At 44.1% G+C, this 20,035-nt stretch overlaps 1 protein-coding gene across 1 annotated transcript in view; it reads right to left on the bottom strand.

Moving 5' to 3' along the window:
• The window catches only part of CFAP221 (cilia and flagella associated protein 221), a 91,031-nt gene that overhangs the window by 60,802 nt on the left and 10,194 nt on the right, over positions 1-20,035 (bottom strand). The window contains exons 4-6 of the mRNA XM_026510141.4: positions 18,037-18,123; positions 17,798-17,896; positions 15,854-15,954 (exon numbers count right to left, since the gene is read on the bottom strand). Coding sequence (XP_026365926.3) covers positions 15,854-15,954; positions 17,798-17,896; positions 18,037-18,123 — 287 coding nt within the window. The remainder of the gene's footprint in view (positions 1-15,853; positions 15,955-17,797; positions 17,897-18,036; positions 18,124-20,035) is intronic.

Consider the following 20,035-nt stretch of genomic DNA (forward strand, 5'->3'; position numbering starts at 1 on the left):
CTAAACTGCTCAGACCTGGTCTCTGAGGATCAGGCCAGTGACTCCCACCATGACATGAGCTGGATGGTGCTTGGGTTGGCAATCCCAGGGATCTGCTCAGGGCTGCCCAGCGAGGCAAAGCCGCTGCCCAAGAATGTTCTGCTAAGAGCTGCGTGTTTGCATTTTCCTGAACTGAAAGCAAAAAAGACTCCTGGGCCTTTTTATATATGCCCAAATTTAAACGAATTTTAGCGCTCTGATAATTCCCATAGAAAAGGTGTCAGGGTATTATTTGCTTAGCGATGATTACGTGAAGCCAAGTTCCTGATGCATGAACCAGTCTGGAAAAACAAACAATTCCTTAAGGGCACAAAATTCCAAGTAACCTGATTCAGAAGGAGACACAGCAGTGCAGGTAACACAGATTTGCTTCCATCACTGCAGCTCACATTATGGGTGTCCAATCCACAAGGATGACCACCATAATCACGAATTCAGCCCAATCTAGATGAATTCGGGTCACAAGGAATTTTGACAAATATAAAGGTTATTTAGAAATTTTTCATATTTGAAAAAACCAGAATCCCATTAGATTCTAAGGGGACTTAGAGATTCTAAACTAAACACCCACGTTAAATACCATTAAAAGTGACCTACATGATTCCTGAGGCATCAACAGGACTCTGAGTTCTTCTAACTTAGAGGAAGCAGCCAGTTAAAGTATCAAAGCAGATAGAAGCTAGTACTTCAGAAGTTAACCACAACTTTTATCCCCGTTACTTTATTATTTAAACATTTTATCAGTTATGCTAAGGCTATGTATAAATATAAAGTACTTTAAAATGATGTATAAAAATACACCAAGTACTTTAAAAGAATTATTCCCTATTTTGAATAAAATCTAACCCAAGCCTTTTTATTTCTTTATTTAGTTTTTTAATTTAAATTCAATTGATTAACATATAGTGTATTATCAGTTTCAGAGGTAGAGTTCAGTGATTCATCAGTCTTATATAACACCAGTGCTTGTTATATCACATTTATTTTTTTCTTATGATTTTAAAAAATTAACATATATTGTGTTATTTATTTCAAGAGTACAGGTCTATGACTCATCAGTCTTACGCAACACCCAGAACTCTCTTAAGAATTTTTTTAGGTAATCTCTACACCCAATGTGGGGCTTGAACGCGCAACTCTGAGGTCAAGAGTCACACATTCCACTGAATTAGCCAGCCAAGTGCCTCCCAACCCAAACCTTTTAAATATATTTTTAAAAGATTTTATTTATTTATTTGACAGAGAGAGAGTGCACGTGCGCACTAGCAGGGGGAACGGCAGGCAGAGGGAGAGGGAGAAGCGGGTTCTCCGCTGAGCGGAGATCCCGATGTGGGGCTTGATCCCACGACCCTGGGATTATGACCTGAGCCAAAGGCAGATGCTTAACCCACTGAGCCAACCAGGTGCTCCAAACCTTTTAAATACTAGACTTATATCATGATTACGTACAAGTTGTATGCCTATTAGAAGAAGAGAGTACAAATTTGCCTTATGGAAATTAGATATTATAAAATAATATAAATTCAAATTTCTTCCTTCTCCCTTCTCTAAATAAATGCTAGTAGAGGGCCAAACATCCCATTGATATTCAGTTAATTATATAAAATTTGTTTTTACCTTAGTCTGATGTTTTTATCATTTACCCTAAAATTTAACATTATATTTGTCGAGGAAGTAACCAAAGCTTTTCTGAGAGAAGGAATGATGTTGTGAATTTGTAGATAACTTAAAATCAAATTTCCTCCCTAATTCCAAAATCTCAGTTTGCAGAGAGCGGAATAAGCACATTGCCATACATAGGATTCGACTCCTTCTGGGAGAATGAAGGTTAACTGACAACAGCATGGCAATTGTTAACTTATGGCAAGATGCTGGACTCAGATGGCACAATAAATGAACCATTAGCTCTGAGGCCTGTATAAAATCTGAGGGACACACCCTCGAAATAAAGGGAGGCCTCCCCCCAGACATGTATGGATAATTTAAACTATAACACTGACCGTCACATGTCAATTCTGTAGGACTTTTCCTTTGTCAACTGCTCATTGATGAAGGATCATTGGATAGATCGAAAGATGTGGGCAGCATGCCACAGTCTTTCCCTTGCAAATGTACAGAAGGCTTGCGAAAAAATCGCACCTGGGCACGCTTTGGGGTCACACGCAGGAGCAACTTTAAAACAACTCTGTGACCTCTTTCCACGCTCCTTCCATTGACAGGGGGAGTCCAGGTCTTCTTCCCTGAAATCTGGGCTCTAGGACGACTTAATTGCCAGAATGCCATGGAAAGGATGCTGTACGCCTTTCCTGAGCCCAAGCCTAAGAAACGGGCACCTCGTGCTGCTCTTGACATACTCACTCGGCAACCTACTCACCATGTTGTAAGAAAACCCTAGCAGCCTGGGGAGCGAACCAAGGCTCCCAGCCCTCGGCCCGGCTGAGGACCCAGAGAACAGCCCGTGTGAGTGCCGCATCTTGAAAAGTGGATCTTTCAGCCCCCCGCTGAGCAGCCCCCACTGACTCCACAGGGACTGAGGACCTTCTCCACTGGGTCTGCCCACGTGGTCCCCCCATGAACAAAACGAGGGATTGCTGTTCTTTGAAAGCACCGCTTCTAGGGTGATATGTTACAAAGCAATAGAAATGGCCCCAAACAGCATTCTCTCTTTCTTGCTTCTTCTTTAGTGAATGATGACCTTATCCCCCATTTCTGGTTGCAATTCTAACTGGGCAATTTTAAAGTCTTTTTTTTTTTTTTTTTTTTGGTACTAGCCCTTCATATGTACCAGTCACTAGGCTTGTATTTTGGTTAGCCCCCCTGACAACTTGATATGTACTATTATTATGCCCATTTTATGGATAAATGAGCTGACCTACAGGGTAGTCCAAGGACACGCAGTTCATAAGAGATGAAAGGAAATTAAAGGCAGGATCCCAGATCCTGAGCTGGTTACTGCTATACTTTATTACCTCTCTTTGGTCTCTAATATCAAGGAATAGCTAATGACATCCATTGCATTCTCTTTGAAACCGAGCCTTTTGTGCCTTATTTGTTGAGTTTTTCAGAAGGTGTTTCCTTTAATTATCCCATTAGTGGGAAAATCCTAGAAAAATCCCAAGATCTTTTCTCAAATGTTACTAACTTCCTCTCAAGCACTGCTATGCACATAGAGACAGGGGAAGAAATCTGGGGGCTGGGTAGTTATTTTCCTGTAAGCTTTAGATGTAAATTGTTGCATTCAGCATGTGACCCCAAAACCAGAAAGAAATCAGACAAAATGATTAGTCGCCTGATAAGCCAGACCCCCAACCCCTCAAATAGGCAATGATTTGAAAAGATATAAAGAGTTGAGGGTAAATTATATTTCAAATTTCAAAGTATGCCCTTTTATCTAAGATAATTTATGTTCTTATGAACTTTCATGTGCTGCCTATCTTATTTTCAAAGACACAATTAATCTCACCGGGATTGGAACCTCAAACGAGAAGCAGAGTGGACCCATGATCCTTAATGATATAGTCAAATAAAGACAAACACAGGTTTACACAAAGAAATGTTCAAGTAGCAGGCATTTAATTATTTTTTACACCTAGAGAATTAAACACCACCCTCATTTTAGCCTAAGCTTAGACCAGTATTGCAGGCACACAGCAAGAAGAAAGCAAAGATTCAGGGAGGTTCGATGCCCTTCTCTTGCTGGGCTGGCCTTTGAGCTCCTTTCTTGCCTTTGGTTCAACGCTTTCCTCAACATAATTGCTTAGTACTCCCTGTTGGTAAAACCCCCCACTCCCTGCCTTCACTCACCCTCTGTAGTTTAGGAAAAGGTGGAACCCTAGGGAACAACCAGAATTAAATGAGGTCACCTCTGCATTCTGGTAAAAGAAGCTAAGGCATTTCCCTAGGGGCTGGAATGGAACTGAATTCGGAAAAAGTTAGAAGTGACCATGACATGTTATCTACCATCTGCAGAGATAATACGTGCCCTATTCATGTTTTTTTTTTAAACCACTGTAACAAAATATGGTAACACAGACATAAAATTTAGCATTTTAACTATTTTTCAGCCTACAGTTCAGTGGCATCAAGCACATTCATATTGCTGTACAACTATCACCACCATCCTTCTCCAGAGCTCTTTTCATCTCGGAAAACTGAAACTCTGTCCCCAGTAAACATGAACTCCCCTTCCCCATTCCCTCCGCCCCTGGCAACCCCCACTCCTTCTATTTTTTGTCTCTGAATTTGACTACTCCAAAGGACCTCCTATAAGTGTTTTTTTCATACAATATAAAATAGCTTTGAAAAATTAAACATTAACTTCACTTAAAAATGAAAGTATTCATATAAATGATACACATTAGAGAAAACAGCACCTTACAACTCACTCGAGTTGCAGATAATGTGCGGTAAGATGGGGTAAGGAGTGAAATTGGGGGGTGGCTCCTTTGAGTCAGAGCAGGGCCTGTGGCCAAGACCAGAGAACAGGGACATCTGGCATCAGGACGAAAGTCACATTCAAGAGAAAGGAAGCAACTGAAGTGTGATGTGAAGGGAGATGAAAAGCCTCCTGCAGTTGACTTCTTCTTTTATTGAGAAAAATACAGCATTTATTCAGAGAAGATAAGAGGATATGCTAAAAACTACTTCGAGGCCTTTTCTTCTTTTAGAATAGAGGGCACAAGGAACCACATGCTGACTGCATTCAAAACATACCTCCTCAGAGCTAAGACACCTGTGATGTTCAGCCTGACAAGGCCAGCAGGGCACCCAGCTGCCGGCTTATGGGCTTGCGGCTTACCCACCAGCAATTATTAGAACAAAAAGCTCACTCGGAAGAGGAGTAAGAAATGAATTTTTAAAGCAAAGCAATTTACATTCCAAAAATTTCGATCTTGAAATGGTGGTAGATGAGGAATTTTTGTGATAAATGTTGGACGTATTGAAGAGAAAGCAACTCTTTAAGAAAAAAGAGTCACAATTCAGTTGACTGGTTGCTAGTTACTCTTTTCAGGTATCCTGACAAGCATTAAATAATCACATTCTAGAAACCATGTTTTGTTTTTTAAAAAAAGATTTATTTATTTATTTGAGAGAGAGAGAGTGTGAGTGCGGGGGCAGAGAGACACTATGCAAGCAGACTCCTGCTGAGCGTGGAACCGACAACGGGGCTTGATCTCATGACCCTGAGATCAGGACCTGAGCTGAAACCGAGCTGCACACTTAACTGACTGAGCCACCCAGGCACCCCTCTAGAAACTATGTGAAAAGCACACAGGTATGTGCGTGTGTGTATGTGTGTGCACACACACGCACGCACGCGCATGCACACAGGTACCACCGACCTGGATGCTGGGCATGGAGAACAGCAGCAGTGGTGACCAGATGTGGCTACTTGGACAGAGCTTGGTGTGAGATCTGACCACTGTATAAGCCAAGCAAGCAGGAGAAGTGCCCAGAAAACACTTTCATTTAGGGGTATCTCTCCAGCATCAAAACCAATCCACAGTGTTTGTCTCTGCTGCTTCCAGGAATGTGCTTCGGGTAGACACGGAAACTCTTTGTGTTGTATTCTTAAATAACAGAATTGGGACCCGACCTCTGAATATTTTTTGTAGAATTTAAAATGTCGAACACTTTAAAGTTCTTACTACTTAGTCCATGATGCCAGCTTGGTAGTTTCATGTAAGTCACAAAGGTATACGCTGTGGAGTTTAAGGAATCATTCCAAGAATGTATACAAAGACTAGAGCACCCTAAGCTACAGAAATACCCCACTTTTCATTACTGCCTCTGATACACACATTCATTTGCTCTAGGTGCTGGCCAAACACTGGTGCCGCTCCGTCCCTGAGCCCATGCGAACCAAGTGAGCAATTTTCCAAATCAAATTTGTACAAAATCTAAGGGAGAAAAGCAGACTATTACAATATTCAAGCCAGGCTTTAATGAGGTCAATATTGCTTTCCCCATTTTCAGTTTTCTAGCCTTTCATCCCTTTCCCCAGGAGTCAAAAATCTAGAACTCAGCATTTTGTAAGAAAAAAAAAATTAAGGCCTTCCATTGAAAGTTCCCTTTGTTGACTGTCTCAAGTTGGCACCCACTTCTACTGACTGAAAGGAGGAAGCATTTATGCCCTTTCATCATCATTATTATATCATCATCAATATTATTATATTATATTATTATATTTCATCATCAATATTATTATTAATATTATTATATTATACCTTAAGGTTTAGGAGTGGGATGATTTTCTTTTCCTGCTAAAATTCATAAAAAGAGACTGGGTCAAAATATTAGGTCAGCAAAGGGATATTAAATCAAAGCAATTTTAACTGTAAAATATGGTAGAATTTTTCACATAGTAAAAATTCAGGCTGTTGTTAAGTGACAGTGATTTTTTTCCCTCCGAGTATCAATTCTGAAATATAAGTTCACTGCTGCTCGATAAACTCAAGAAGGAGTTGAAATAAAGCACAAGTGTGTCGATGAGCTCAAGTCACCCTCATCAGAATATTTCCCTTAAAATGCTGCTGCTCCTTCAAGTCAGCTTTGACTTTGGGACATAAAAAATAAGTCCATAGTATAAGGAGTGTGTTTCCCCGGATGAGCTGAAAAATGTGAATTTATTCTCTTTGAGTAGGGAGGGCTTCAAAAAATCCTTTTGAAGATCAATGTTGTAGTCATTCTGACCCCTTCATTCTAACCCAGTTATAGCTGGTTTGTGAGCCTTCACACAGAGGCTCTTTACTGGCACGATTCGAAACAGGACCCGGTTGCTGTCTATGCTGGTTATCCTCACTGTTGATCTTTCACTCCCAGTGCTCCCTGGAGGATGCACATTCTCCTGTGGTCCATGTGCTTTCAACCGTAGGGCAGTGAGAGAACTAGGTTTCATTTGGACATCCTATTCTGACCTTGGCTATTCCCACACTTTCTGAAATGAGCCATGAGGTTCACTGCCTAAAGAAAAGCATTTTTTGGTAAATTGTTAAACTTATGATGTAAAAGTTCCAGAGACTAAAATATCCTGGCTTTGGATGGCATAGCTAGGGACCTGCTCTGCTGGTGTTGTTAATGAGACCCTGTGGTCTATACAGCATCTGCGGCTCTGAGATGATCTCTTAGTTCCACTTGCTTTGGAGCAACATGACTGCCTTGCCCACGGGGCCAACCAGGTCCAGGGTGGAAAATGGGGAAGCAACAGAGAATCCGGGAGAGGACCCAGGTGACTTTCATGTAAGGTAGTCTAGAGCACACTAACCAACTGGTCAACAGGCAGCTTGGTGCAAGGAAGATCAGTTGACACCCCATGGTGGGAACTGGTCAACTGACTGGGTTTGTCACAGATTTCAACCAGTTATTGGGTACCAGGTAGACACTGCTAGAGAAACTACAGAGCTAGATGAATCTATACAAATCTTTTTAGAACCACAGGAATGGAAAGATACTAAATTTCAGCACCTAATAGAAGCATTTTCTTATTTACTTGTATCTATAAGAAGGGGAAAATTGTATTTTTAAAAAGATTTTAATTATTTATTTGAAAGAAAGAGAGAGAGAGCACGAGCAGAGGGGCAGAGGGATAGGGGGAAGCAGACTCCCCACTGAGCAAGGAGCCCACCGTGAGGCTTGATCCCAGGACCCTGAGATCATGACCTGAGCTGAAGGCAGATGTTTAACTGACTGAGCTACCCAGGTGCTCCAGGGGAAAATTGTATTTTATCTATAGTACTCCCTAAGATATAAAGTGATTATGAAATTTAATCAGCCGTGGTGGTTAGACTAGTTATAAAGCAGAATTTCAACCTACAAAAGGGAAAGAGAGCTGAAAGTCCTCTGCACCCACACTGTTTGGTTTAGAGATGTTGGACAGAAAGTGGAATGCAACTTTTTGTTACTTACAGAAGCTGTCAAAATACATTTTACCAGATCTTAAGCCTCCATGGATGCTTATAGGTAGCTGGCAAATGTCCACATGGAATTTTATTTCAGCAAGGAAAATTTACAACTATCAAATCCAGCCAATTGAAAATGTGGTTGATGAATATATACAAGTCCACTTCACGATCTTGTGGGAAAGGAACCAAAGGCTAGCCAGTCTTCTGAGAAGGGCTACGCAGACCACAGTTGCTTCTCCCCAGAGGCAACCTCAAAGTAAGAAAGCAGGCTTGGTGGTACTCAGTGCAGATCTTATAACTTGTGGCAATTTTGTCTGAATGGATTCTACATGCACAGAGAAAACACATTCTCTGAATCTACCTTCTGTTAGATTTGTGTTTTCCCACAACCTTTGTCTTTCTCCATAATATACAGTAATTTTTCTTTAGCTGTAGACGTGATTGCTTTCCTCTGACATTTACAAATGTAAGTGCTGTTGGAACTCACACACTGCCGGTAGAAATTAAAAATGGTGCAGTCACTTTGGAAAGTAGTCTGGCAGTTCCTCACAATGTGACATAGAGAGTTCCCATATAACCTAGCGGTTCCACTCCCAGGTATATACCCCATGCAAATGAACACATATATCCGAATAAAAATGTACACACAAATGTTCACAGTGGTATTATTCAAAGTAGCCAAAAAGTGGAAACCACCTGATGTCCATCGACTGGTGGATAAACAAAATGTGGTAAAGGCACACAATGGAGTATTAAATGGCGATAAAAAGGAACAAAGTACTGACACGTGCTGTAAGTTACACGAACCTGGAAAACATTACGCTAAATAAAAGAAGTCAGTCACAAAAGACCTCCTACTACATGCTTCCATGTATCTGAATGTCCAGAATAGGCAAATTTATAGAGACAGAAAGTAAATTAGAGCTTGCTTGAGACTAGAAGTTTGAAGGAGAAATGAGAAATGGGTAATGGGTTTCCTTTTGGCAAAGTTCTAAAATTGATTGTGAGGATGGCTGCCTATACTGAAACCATCCAACTGTATGTTTTAAATTAGTGAATTTTGGGGCACCTGGGTGGCACAGCGGTTAAGCGTCTGCCTTCGGCTCAGGGAGTGATCCCGGCATTCTGGGATCAAGCCCCACGTTAGGCTCCTCCGCTATGAGCCTGCTTCTTCCTCTCCCACTCCCCCTGCTTGTGTTCCCTCTCTCGCTGGCTGTCTCTATCTCTGTCAAGTAAATAAATAAATAAATCTTTAAAAAATAAAAAAAAAAAAATTAAAAAAAATAAATTAGTGAATTTTATGATACGTGAATCATATCTCAGTAAAGCTTTTTTTTGTAAGTATAAAGGCCAAGAGAAAAGAGCTCATCCTCCCGGCCCCGCCCCACCCTGCCGCACACCTGCCAGTGGGCCGCTCTCCCCAGCTGGGGCACAGTCCCTGAACTGGCTCTTCTGGAGCTTCCCACTTGCCCCTCAGCTGTTAGCCCCATCACTCACTGTTGGAAGCCGGCCTTCCCATTCCAACCTTCTCATCGCAGTTTCTCCATATGTTGTCTACCTCTGCTAAAGTGTGCGTCAACCTGTCTGGGTCTCACTTGTAGGTAAAAATCTCTTTGGTGGTGATGATGATGATGGCCAATAGTTAATTTAAATCAGTAGTAGCTACATGCAAAGCACTGCTCTTAACTACTATCAAGTATTAAAAAGTTTCAAATATTGTTAACTATTGAGAAGTTCTACTTGAACCTGTTTTATCTTCAGAACAATTCTACCAGGTAGGTACTCTTTTTTTTTTTAAACATTTATTTATTTGAGAGAGAGAGCACGAGTGGGGAGGAAAGGGAGGAGGAGAGGGAGAGAGAGAGTCTCAAGCAGAATCCACACTGAGCGCGGAGCCCGACACGGGGCTCGATTTCACGACCCTGAGATCATGACCTGAGACAAAATCAAGAGTTGACTCTTAACCAGCTGAGCCACCCAGGCGCCCCTACCAGGTAAGTATGCTTATGAACTGCATTTTACAGATGAGGATTCTAGGAGGCACAGAGAGGCTGTCCCTTTTCAGGGTCACACAGCCATCATGAAGCAGAGCCTGGACTGGAATCCAGACAGAATGTCTCCAGAGACTTAGTGGTCTATACTGTCCAACATGACACTTCATTGCCTTGTCTCCTTTTCAGTGTCTTTATTGAAAGTCCTTGCAGGCCAGTCAGGTAATAGAAATAAGAGAAGAGGGCTGCATGTGAGGCGATAGGGAGTGGTGCGGGCTGTGGAGCACTGGCAAAGGCACTGCCCCGTAAAGAGGCACCTTCAGTTTCATCTCTACTGAACTGACCGTGGCCATGCAGGATGTGGGCCCAGCATGGCTGAATCTTCCTCTTCTTCTTTTTTTTTTTTTTTTTAATCTTTTGGTTTTTAAATGTTGGCAGCAAATTCAAGGTTAAAAAAAAAACAAACAAACAGTGTGGGCCACCACCATCTGGATGAAACCAAACAGGTCGGCAGTTTCATTACATCAGAAGCCACAAATTGGGGATCACAGGGCAGATTCAGAGGTCACAAATAAATGAATGAATGAAGCAATGAGTTGGGGACTAGAAACAGTCTTTGACAGACAAGATTTGGTTGTCTTCTTCGTTGTCTTCCAACAATCTAAAACTTCCTTAGAACACCATGCTGGGCTTTAGGTTTTCCAACAGGAGGTTCAAATGGAAAGACTGAGCTTGAGGAGCTAAGATGGGAGCGGAAAGAGGTAGAGGCAAGACAGCAAGCAGCCAGGTGTCTCATCTCTAAAAGACACAGTGACACATGGACGACAGAGCTGGAGTTGCCCCGGGTGGGGTGGGGTGGCCAGGGTTAACAGGTGAGGTGGGGCCTAGAAGCTTCCAGGCAGCTGGGACAAGTATAGAGTGCAGCACAGGAGCTGCCTGCACTTCTGGTCCCCCCACCCAGCCTGACCTCACAAGCAGCCCCTGCAGAAACGAACGGAGCCACGTGGGGGGGTGTTCGTGTGCATAGGGGTTGAGGGGCCTCATACTGGGGCACAGCAAGAGCAGCCGCCCACTGCAATTCAGCACCACCAGAGATGGTCCAATGGGCCTCCCAGGGGAGGGCACACTGCGATAGGAACAAAAATGAGGCCTGGGGGAGACCGGAGATCACCAGTGAGGTGACCGCATCTTCCCCTGCATCTGAGCAGCGGCTGAGAGCAAGTCCGCCCTTGTAGGGAGGAGCCTTTCATCACCGGTAAGATTTAGAGTTGTTGGTGCATGGTGAGAGTCAACAGCAGATTGGCTTCTAGAAGGTTCTGTTGTCTTGAAAAATATTCATGCAGACAATGAACTCATGTTATGGCTTGTATGTGGGGAGACCACTCCCACTACCCAGGTCTTGCTATGCCACTGAGCGGAGCCTCCTTGCTAGGCCCTGTCCTGTCCTGGGGAGGGAAGGCGGCCCAGAGACAGCTGACCTGTGTACTCTCCAGTTCTGGCACAGTCCACCAGGAGACTGTCACCTGTCCCAGGCGACAGCTCATATCAGCTCAACTGCTCATGGAATCCATACCCCCGTCCGGAAGCACAGCTCCAGAGCCACATGAGGCCGGACAGAGTGTTGACAAGTGGACGTATAAATCAAGGGCCAGGGCGCCTGCCGCAGGTTTCTGTTGGCACTCTCCTCCCCCTGCCGGTACATCCAGCACCCAGCTCTGGGACTGCTGTTGCTTGGCCTTTCGCCAGGAAAGTGCCCTTGGTGGGGGGGCTGGGCACCCTCCCATCCCCATCCTTCACTCCTTTATAGGTTATGCCTATGTCATATGCAATGAATCCTTGTTTCTGCTTCTAGGACACCTGGCCAGAGACCCTCCTGCTACATTTACATTTTGCCACCACCACCTCTGTTCCAACTGTCCCCGGGGCCCTGGCTCACCTGCGGTCCTGGCCATGCCTCCTGCAATTCTCTCCCTGGGCCCAGTCCCCAGAGTCAGCTTTCTGAAAGGCAGATCTGACCGTGCCGTTTGTCTGCTTCAATATTTCAGTAGTAAAATCTGCATTGCTCAGCAAAGCCTATGAGGCCCTTCTCACTCAGCCCCTGCCCCGCTTCCCCTGCCACAGCTCTTGCAACCTACGTCCAGTCACACGAACATTCTAGACAGGCTAAAGGTGCTGTGCCATTTCACATCGTTGACTTTGCCCTAGCTACTGCCCTGCCTGGAACACCCCTCTTCTCTCCTATTCCACTCTCTTCTTTTGCCAGTTGATTTCTGGTTATTCTTCAAAAACTAAGTTCAGACGTGTTCTCCTCTAGGAAGTCATGTCTGAGCTCCCTCATCCCAACTGCCCCCAGCCCACTTCCCACTGCATTGGGTTAGGTGTCCTTCCTTCGAATACACCGCATTAGACATGAGGATCGTCTGCTTAGTCATGATATCAGCTCTGAGGCATCTCTGTGTCCTCAGCAGTGCCCGGTACGTACTGGCTTTCAGTAAACGTCTGATGAATGAGTGAATGCTGAACAAGGAACCCACTCAAATGATACCTTCAACCTTCAAGGTAGCCTCGGATGAACGGAAGAATATTTCAGGTGAAAGCCCTTTCAAGGGCTTCCCTCCTGTCCTGCTGCTACCCGACATTTTGAGAGTGAATGTAGCATAAGACAGTTTGGATGGTTAAGATTTGGTCAAAAGCCATTAAGCAAAGTGCATTAAGTCTTGGGAAGACATTGCCTGCTGTCAGGATGTTTGGAGGAAAAGAGGAGCATGCTTATCTTTTGAAGGATTTTTAAAAATTGCACACCCTTATACACAATAACTCAGTTTAATAAACTGTTTATCTGAGATTTTCATTCTGATTATAAATGAAGGGCTTTATGTACAAAATAGCTTGGGAGAAGTTTCTAGGGAAGTTGGTAAATGTCTGCATTATAAACCACATCGTTTCCACCAGTTTATTAAACCACTGTTCTCAACTCCTAAGCTGACTTATGATCCAAACAAAAAGTCATTTGAAATTTGTGGAGGGAAAAAAGGAAGAAAGGAAGAAGGAAGGGAGGGAAGGGGGAGGGAGGAAGTAAGGAATCATGAACTAGGAAGTTAGCTGTTTCTTGCCACTTCTGTTTTTGTAAAAGTTGCTATATTCACCCATTTAAAAGAAATAGCTATGTTTGGCCTCAAAATGCATAGAGTGAGGGGGTCCAGCCAGGAAGGACTCACCTTTGCAGACCACTTAGTACTGACAAGGCCTGGATGAAAACAGGAAGGTTGAGGAGGGGGGAGGGAGAAGGCAAAATAAATAGAGGAATGAGACAGCAAGGGGCCAAGAATATATGTCAGTGAAAGTGGCAAAGTCTGAGAATACCCATTGTTGGCAGTGATGTAGGAAAACAGGAATTCTCAGGCACTGAAGGTGGGTGTGTGAATGGGTACCACCACTCTGGAAAACAATTCGGCATTACATAGTAACACTGAGTTTGTGCTAGACCTACATTCCACTTCTAGATGTCTACCCCGGACAAAGTCTAGAATATGTGCCCCAGACCACGAACAGGAATATACAACAGCAGTCAGTGCTGGTCACAGCCAAAAAAAAAGTGTTAACAACCCATAGGTCCATTAGCACTAAAGCAGAAAAAAAATTGTGGTCAGTCCATTCAGCGGACACCACAGTAGCGGTAAGTTAACATGGTGAAACCACAAAACCATAACGTTGAATCAAAAAAGCAAGTTACGAAAGAACTTACATACAGTGTGAGTCCATTTATATAAAGAGCACACACTGGCAAAGTGAAACAATGTGTTATTTAGGGGTGCGCCCTAGGTATGTGTCAAAACTATTAAAATAAAGAAAAGATAATCACAAAATCCCAAACAGTAGCTGCAAAGTTACTGATCATGTTTTATGTGTTGAAGCCAGTGTTCATTATATTATTACTGTTTAAACCTTACAGATGATTAGATATCCTTTTACATGTATTATTTATTTACAGTTCTTAAAGCGTTGTTGAAGAAAAATAAGTGAAGAGAGATGAACGGTCAGAAGGTCATGGGAAGGGATGTGTGTGGCAGGGGGGAGGGTCACACATCAGCTGAACTAAGGCAATTGTTCCAGAATAAATTTGGGGGTTTCACTTTAGATAAAACTAAAAAGGAAGGGCCCTAAAGCTCATACACCTTAGTCCATAGGCACAAACCCCCCGCCCCGCCCCAGTCCCAAAGGGTTCAGTCGGCCCTCTCTCCATCGAACCCTGCTGTCTGGTCACTAGTAACTTGTATCCCCCCGCTCAGTGCTGCGGGAGGCACTTGAACTTGCCCTCAGCCCCAAAGCACGCTGAAGCCCAGTCTTTGCTCACCATCTGGACCTGTATCAAGAGACGTCTAGCATTCGCCAGCTCCTGGGTGGATTAAAATCCTCTGGTGGCCGTATCACCTACAAGGAACAGTCCATGCCTCTGCTCTTACAAAGCCTTCATACGATTTCCCTGCCTCGGATGCCATCCTCATATTCCACCACTCTATGGAGTCCTCTTAGGATAACCAGATGTCACCGCCAGAGGAGTGAGGAGTGATCACCCCCATCTCTCCAGTCAGCTCCATCTTCTGGGCCCATATAGGACCCCATGTGTGCGTCTAGCTCATACAGCACTTAGCGACTGGTGTGACTAACTGAGGCCATGGTTCTGTCCCCATTAGACTCGAAGACATCCAGAATCAGAACCTTTGTCTATTTATCTTTTTGCTACGGGTGATACTCAAAGTATTAATCAACTGGGACTTCTAGGCAGTACTCAATTAGAGTGCCAAAAGGCTGGGACCGTGTCCTGCAGGTGCCTCCCCCAACCCCCAAATCTCTAGGTGTTAACAACTTAGTTGCTGAATCATTGAGAGGTGGCAGGGAAGGCAGGACAGGGGCCGGGCAGCTGGGACGGAGGGAGAGGAGTTCAGGACAGTATATATTTCCCAACCAGTACAGAAGTATTAACAACTGGCATGGCCATTATGTATCTCTAACAGCTCAATATCCACTTTTTCCCATCTCTAGGGACAGGTAGTAGGTATTTAATAATATTTACTGACAACAAACCAAGACAGATCTTAGATTACAACTGGCATCTTTAACTATTTTTCCAATAAGATAGAGGTGAGGAATCTGAGATCTGACTTGGATACTGACTTTCTAGTCTCTCTGCTTTCTCATCCAAAACGGAGATTGGTTAATGGATGGGCATGAGATCCAAGTTGGTCCAATGAGACTCAATCCTGGGACTTTTGCTTGAACATCCCCAATCCCTCCAGTCCCTCCAAACCCCTGTTGCCAATAGTATTTGAAGCTTCCGGCAGCTTTCTTACCCCCATGATGGGGAAGGCTTTTGTGAAAGAAGCCTGAGCAGAGAGAAGAAGAACCAAGAAATGGAGAGAGTCAAGTTCCTGCAAGCTGATTTAAACCCTTAGACCCAGCCATGCCTAAAGATCCACCTTGCACCTCTCAGTTAAATGGCCCAATAAATTCACTTTCTTGCTCATGATATTTTGACAGGGGCTTTTGTTTTTGTGTTGCCTTTTTAAAAAAAAATTTTTTAAGGATTTTATTTATTTATTTATTTGAGAGAGAGGAAGAGAGAGAGAGTACAAGCAGGAGGAGCAGCAGAGGAAGAGGGAGAAGCAGACTCCTCAATGAGCAGGGAGCTTAATGCAGGGCTCGATCCCAGGACCCTGGGATCATGACCTTAGCTGAAGGCAGATGCTTAAACGACTGAGCCACCCAGGCGCCCCTTGTTTTGCCTTTTCAACTATAAGTCCAGTCTACCTCAGCTACAAGCATAACCTGCCATTAGGGAAAATAGAAATCTAAGTTTCTATGTGCATATCCCTTAACTTTTCACAACCTAGGACATTTTGGTAGTTCATCTTGGTAACTCACCTTTCACCCAGGACAACGTTGGATAGATTTATAAATGAGGGAAAGTCCAGTGTGTTCACGACAGGATAGGCATGGATGGGAATAAGCAAAGTATCATCTCCCTAAAATTAATGGGGAAAAGAAAGTCAAGTTTACCATACAAGAGGCTATAATTTTCAAAGATGAACTTGTAGCTACTTTATTTCTTATGTGGTTTTCTATCACTAAAAAATATTTCCTTAAGAAACCCGAATGCTTACATTTAACATTAGAAATATTGAGATTTCCTAGCTATAAACAAAGTGTAAGAAATTTTAAGTACATTTCCTTGAAGCGATATTCACTATTATCCAGGAAAGCTAAAGATAATGATGCTTTTGTGTAGATACAAAGGCAGTAATCTACCTGCTTCTATTTGAGAAAATTATAAGCAAACACAATATGTAGTAGCCCGAGAGAAACAGAACCAATCAGAGTCAGCTGATCCAGACAGCACCGAATAGTAAACAATGAACTGACATCAGGCACAGAGGCTGCTGGCCGTCCTGCTTAATGGATGACCTCGAACAAGACCTCTCCAGGCCTCGTTTTTTCCTTTGCAAAATGGGGATACGTCTGCTTTCACTTTAAAGGTATTTTTAAGGGGCACCTGGGTGGCTCAGGTGGTTAAGCATGTGTCTTCAGCTAAGGTCATGATCTAGGGACCTGAGATTGAGCCCCGCATCAGGCTCCCTGCTCAGCACGGAGTCTGCTTCTCCCTCTCCCTCTACCCCACCCCCTGCTCATGCACTCTCTCTCACTCTCTCACAAATAAATAAAATCCTTTTAAAAATTTAAAAATTAAAAAAAAATAAAGGTATTTTTAAGAATTAGGGCAGATGATGGCCTGAAAGAGACAAGAGCACTACATATGTGCAAGGTATTGTTAGCATTATTGAGTAGCAGGAGACAGGCCCTGGCACTCGGTACCATGCCTGCCCTCGAGATTCATCTTCTCCATGCAGATACTCCTTTTTATTTTTTTAAGATTTTATTTATTTGACAGAGAGAGATACAGAGAGAGAGAACACAAGCGGGCAGGTGGGAGAGGGAGAAGCAGGCTTCCCTCTGAGCAGGGAGCCCGATGCGGGGACCCTGGGATCATGACCTGAGCCAAAGGCAGACGCTTAACGACTGAGCCACCCAGGTGCCCCGCAGACACTCCTTCTGAAAGCCATACTCTACTTTTGTTTTTAGTTTAGCTTTTCAATTTTTTTTTAAAGATTGAAACTCATTGGTTACTAAAACATACTCTTCCATTTTAGTTTTGAAAAATTAAACTTAGTTCCCCTTAAGGCCTCTTGACTTGCAAGAACTGGACCTAGGAGAGCAAAGGGAAGCGTGGCAGAGACCATGTGAAGAGAGGAATTGACAGCACGTGGAGCTGGCCCTGCCTGGAGGCCACAGGATGAATTCGGTGACCTAGAAAAGGCTCACAGGGACTTACCCGGCCCAGCCATCTGGGGTCAGGCCATCCAGGCTCCTACCTCCCCGCAGACCCCCAGGGCTGCCATTGAGGACATTCCCACACAACATCATCCAGTCCCTGGGGTTTATAATCACAATCCGGGGGTCCTGCTAATTTGGTAGCCTAGCACTTAAAGGAGTTTATTTAAGCTATTTGAAAAGTCTTTATCAACTCCTAGCACTACATGATAAGTAAGATTTCCGGGCCGGGGCAGGCAGAAAACCTAAAGCAAATGATGTCTCATGGCTCTGCCCTGGTTCTTGATGGCTCCACACCCAGGACCCAAGTCACCAGACAAGGACCCTCCATACCACTCACACTGGCTGCCCAAGGAACATGCCCGCTGGGTGAGAAACTTCACACTTATCACTCCATTTCCCTTTGTTCTTCCCTCAGGATATAAATTTTGACGTCCTCCCATCCCTTACCCTTAAAAAACCAATTTTAAGCAAACTTACCTTACAGTGAACCCGGATGCAGTCGTAATAGTACCGCCACTCATCTGGAGAGAATGTGACGGTGATGGTGAGGGACAAGCCGGGGACAAGGAGGTGTTCCTAGAAGACAAGTGGGCCCAGAGTACACAGCAGGGCTGTAGTGGCAGCACCCTCCACACCCGTCCCCAGCAGCACCCCACACGGAAAGCCACAACCCAACAGAGAGCACCACGGAGAACAGGCAACAAGACCGGACTTACCTTCTTCACATACTTGATCTGAAAGTATTTGGTTTGAGGGGGTAAAATGTGCACGTGTACGTCTTCATTGGAAATATTGAGCAGGTGCTGCGAGAGAAAGAGAAGCACTCAGAGAAAACACCGTTTTAGCTATCTGCGTAGTCACCTCATTTATTTATCTCTACTCTTGTTCCTAAAGGGATTTGAGGAGATAGAATTTATTACTTAACTTTTTCGAAGATTTGAAAGGCATCGTACACCATTGAAAGAATAATAAAATAAACACAGCACCGCTTTAAAATTTCTTTTTAAGTAGGTTCCATACCCAACGTGGGGCTTGAACTCACAGCCCTGAGCTCAAGAGTCACACGGTCTACCAACTGAGCCAGCCGGGTGCCCTGAAAACAACATCCTTTAAAGGATGGTAAAGTATACCCAAGTGCCTTCTGCCCAGATTAGGGACTTTACCAGAGCCTGCGGCCCCAAACTGTACCCTCATCTACACACCCCTCGTCCCCAATCCTGACCTGTTAGCATGTGCGTCTTTTTGTTGAGCTCTGTTAACCTCAAAAATAAAAATACTGGCAGTTATTCTGCCCGCAAAAAGTGGGTTTATTCAGGAATAGAAGAGAATTGCAAGCTAGGACAAGCAGGCTGCTGCCTAACCATAGTCCCAGACCAAGGGAGGCGCCAGGGGGAGGGGGTGGGGACTATTATAAACAAAAAGTCCATTGGAGTAAACTGGGAGTTTGAAGTATAGGGACTTTTCACTGGCTGAGTCATGACGGTCTCTTATTGGCTGGGCTGTTGCTGGGGAAGAAAGAAAACCTTCCTTCCTCCTGCTGGGGTAGTAAAGTAGTACCTAAAGTATGGACTTACATCTCTTCCTATTATCTGCAATCACAGAAGAGTGGTGGGCTGTAACAGCTCCCCTGCTAGCCTCCCAACTCTGCTATGAACCAGGTTTCCTTTCATCAATGAATTTTCACAACTCCATTTCATCCTGTGATTCAACTAAGAATCCTGAGTCAACTCCCACAATTCCTCAAATTACATGCCACTGATCCCGGGGGCCCAGCAACACTAGAGTGGTCAAAAAAATTAGGAAAAAGAGTATGGCTAGGGCAGCCTCCAATCTACCCTTGGGGAAAATGGAAAAGAAGTCGGAAGTCAGGAGTTCTCTGATGGTGACAAGGCCACCCCTGTGAGGCAGGACAACCTGCTACAGAAATTAACTGGGTCTCTAAATAGAGGTGTTTCCCCCCTCTGCTTGAGATGGGACCAAGAACCTCAGGATCTGGGCATCTGGGCTTCAACTGGGCCAGGGGATAGTTAAGAGGCCTTTGGGTTCCAAAGTCCAGGCCAGAGGCTGGGCCTGTCACAGGGCCTATTGCCCAAGGCCTCGTGGTCATTGAAGCCTAAGTTAAAATTCAGACATTATTTTCTGATGAGGTTACAGTGGTGTCTGCATTTGTTAAAAGTTCTTATTTGTCACCTGTGAACATTCCTAAAGTGACCCTGTTTTTTGCCCTGTTTTGGCATATCTTTTCTTTTTTCTATATGTTAAAAGCCTTAAAAAAAAAAAGTTTTCCAGGCAGCTCTGGACCACGAAAGGGCCCTGCACAGGGGCAGTCTTGGTGAAGGTGTGGTCTCCTGGGGCTCTACCCACAAGATGGTCCTTCCAAGAGAAATTGGGGGGGACAGTTATGCTGGGACCGGATGCCTGGGGCCTGTGCCCATCACACCCAGAATCCTGGGGTGGTGGGACCTGCCTGGGGATGGGAAGGTAGCCATACAGCCCCAGAGCCTGGAAGCCTTGACAGAGAACTCTCCCCATGCTTGTCATCAAGGGGGGGTCCTGGAGTTGGAGTCCAGGAAGAACTGGGAGTAGAGGTGGTTATATTTGCTGTCATTAAAAAAAAAAATCCAGTAAGGACAGCAACAAACAAGGGTATAGGGGGACTGCTTTTAATATGTATCCCAAGGGTGGTTAACCTTAGAAGAAATCAGTAATCTGCAC

Source organism: Ursus arctos, unplaced genomic scaffold, assembly GCF_023065955.2.
Source record: "Ursus arctos isolate Adak ecotype North America unplaced genomic scaffold, UrsArc2.0 scaffold_1, whole genome shotgun sequence".
In the NCBI taxonomy this organism is placed as follows: Eukaryota; Metazoa; Chordata; class Mammalia; order Carnivora; family Ursidae; genus Ursus; species Ursus arctos.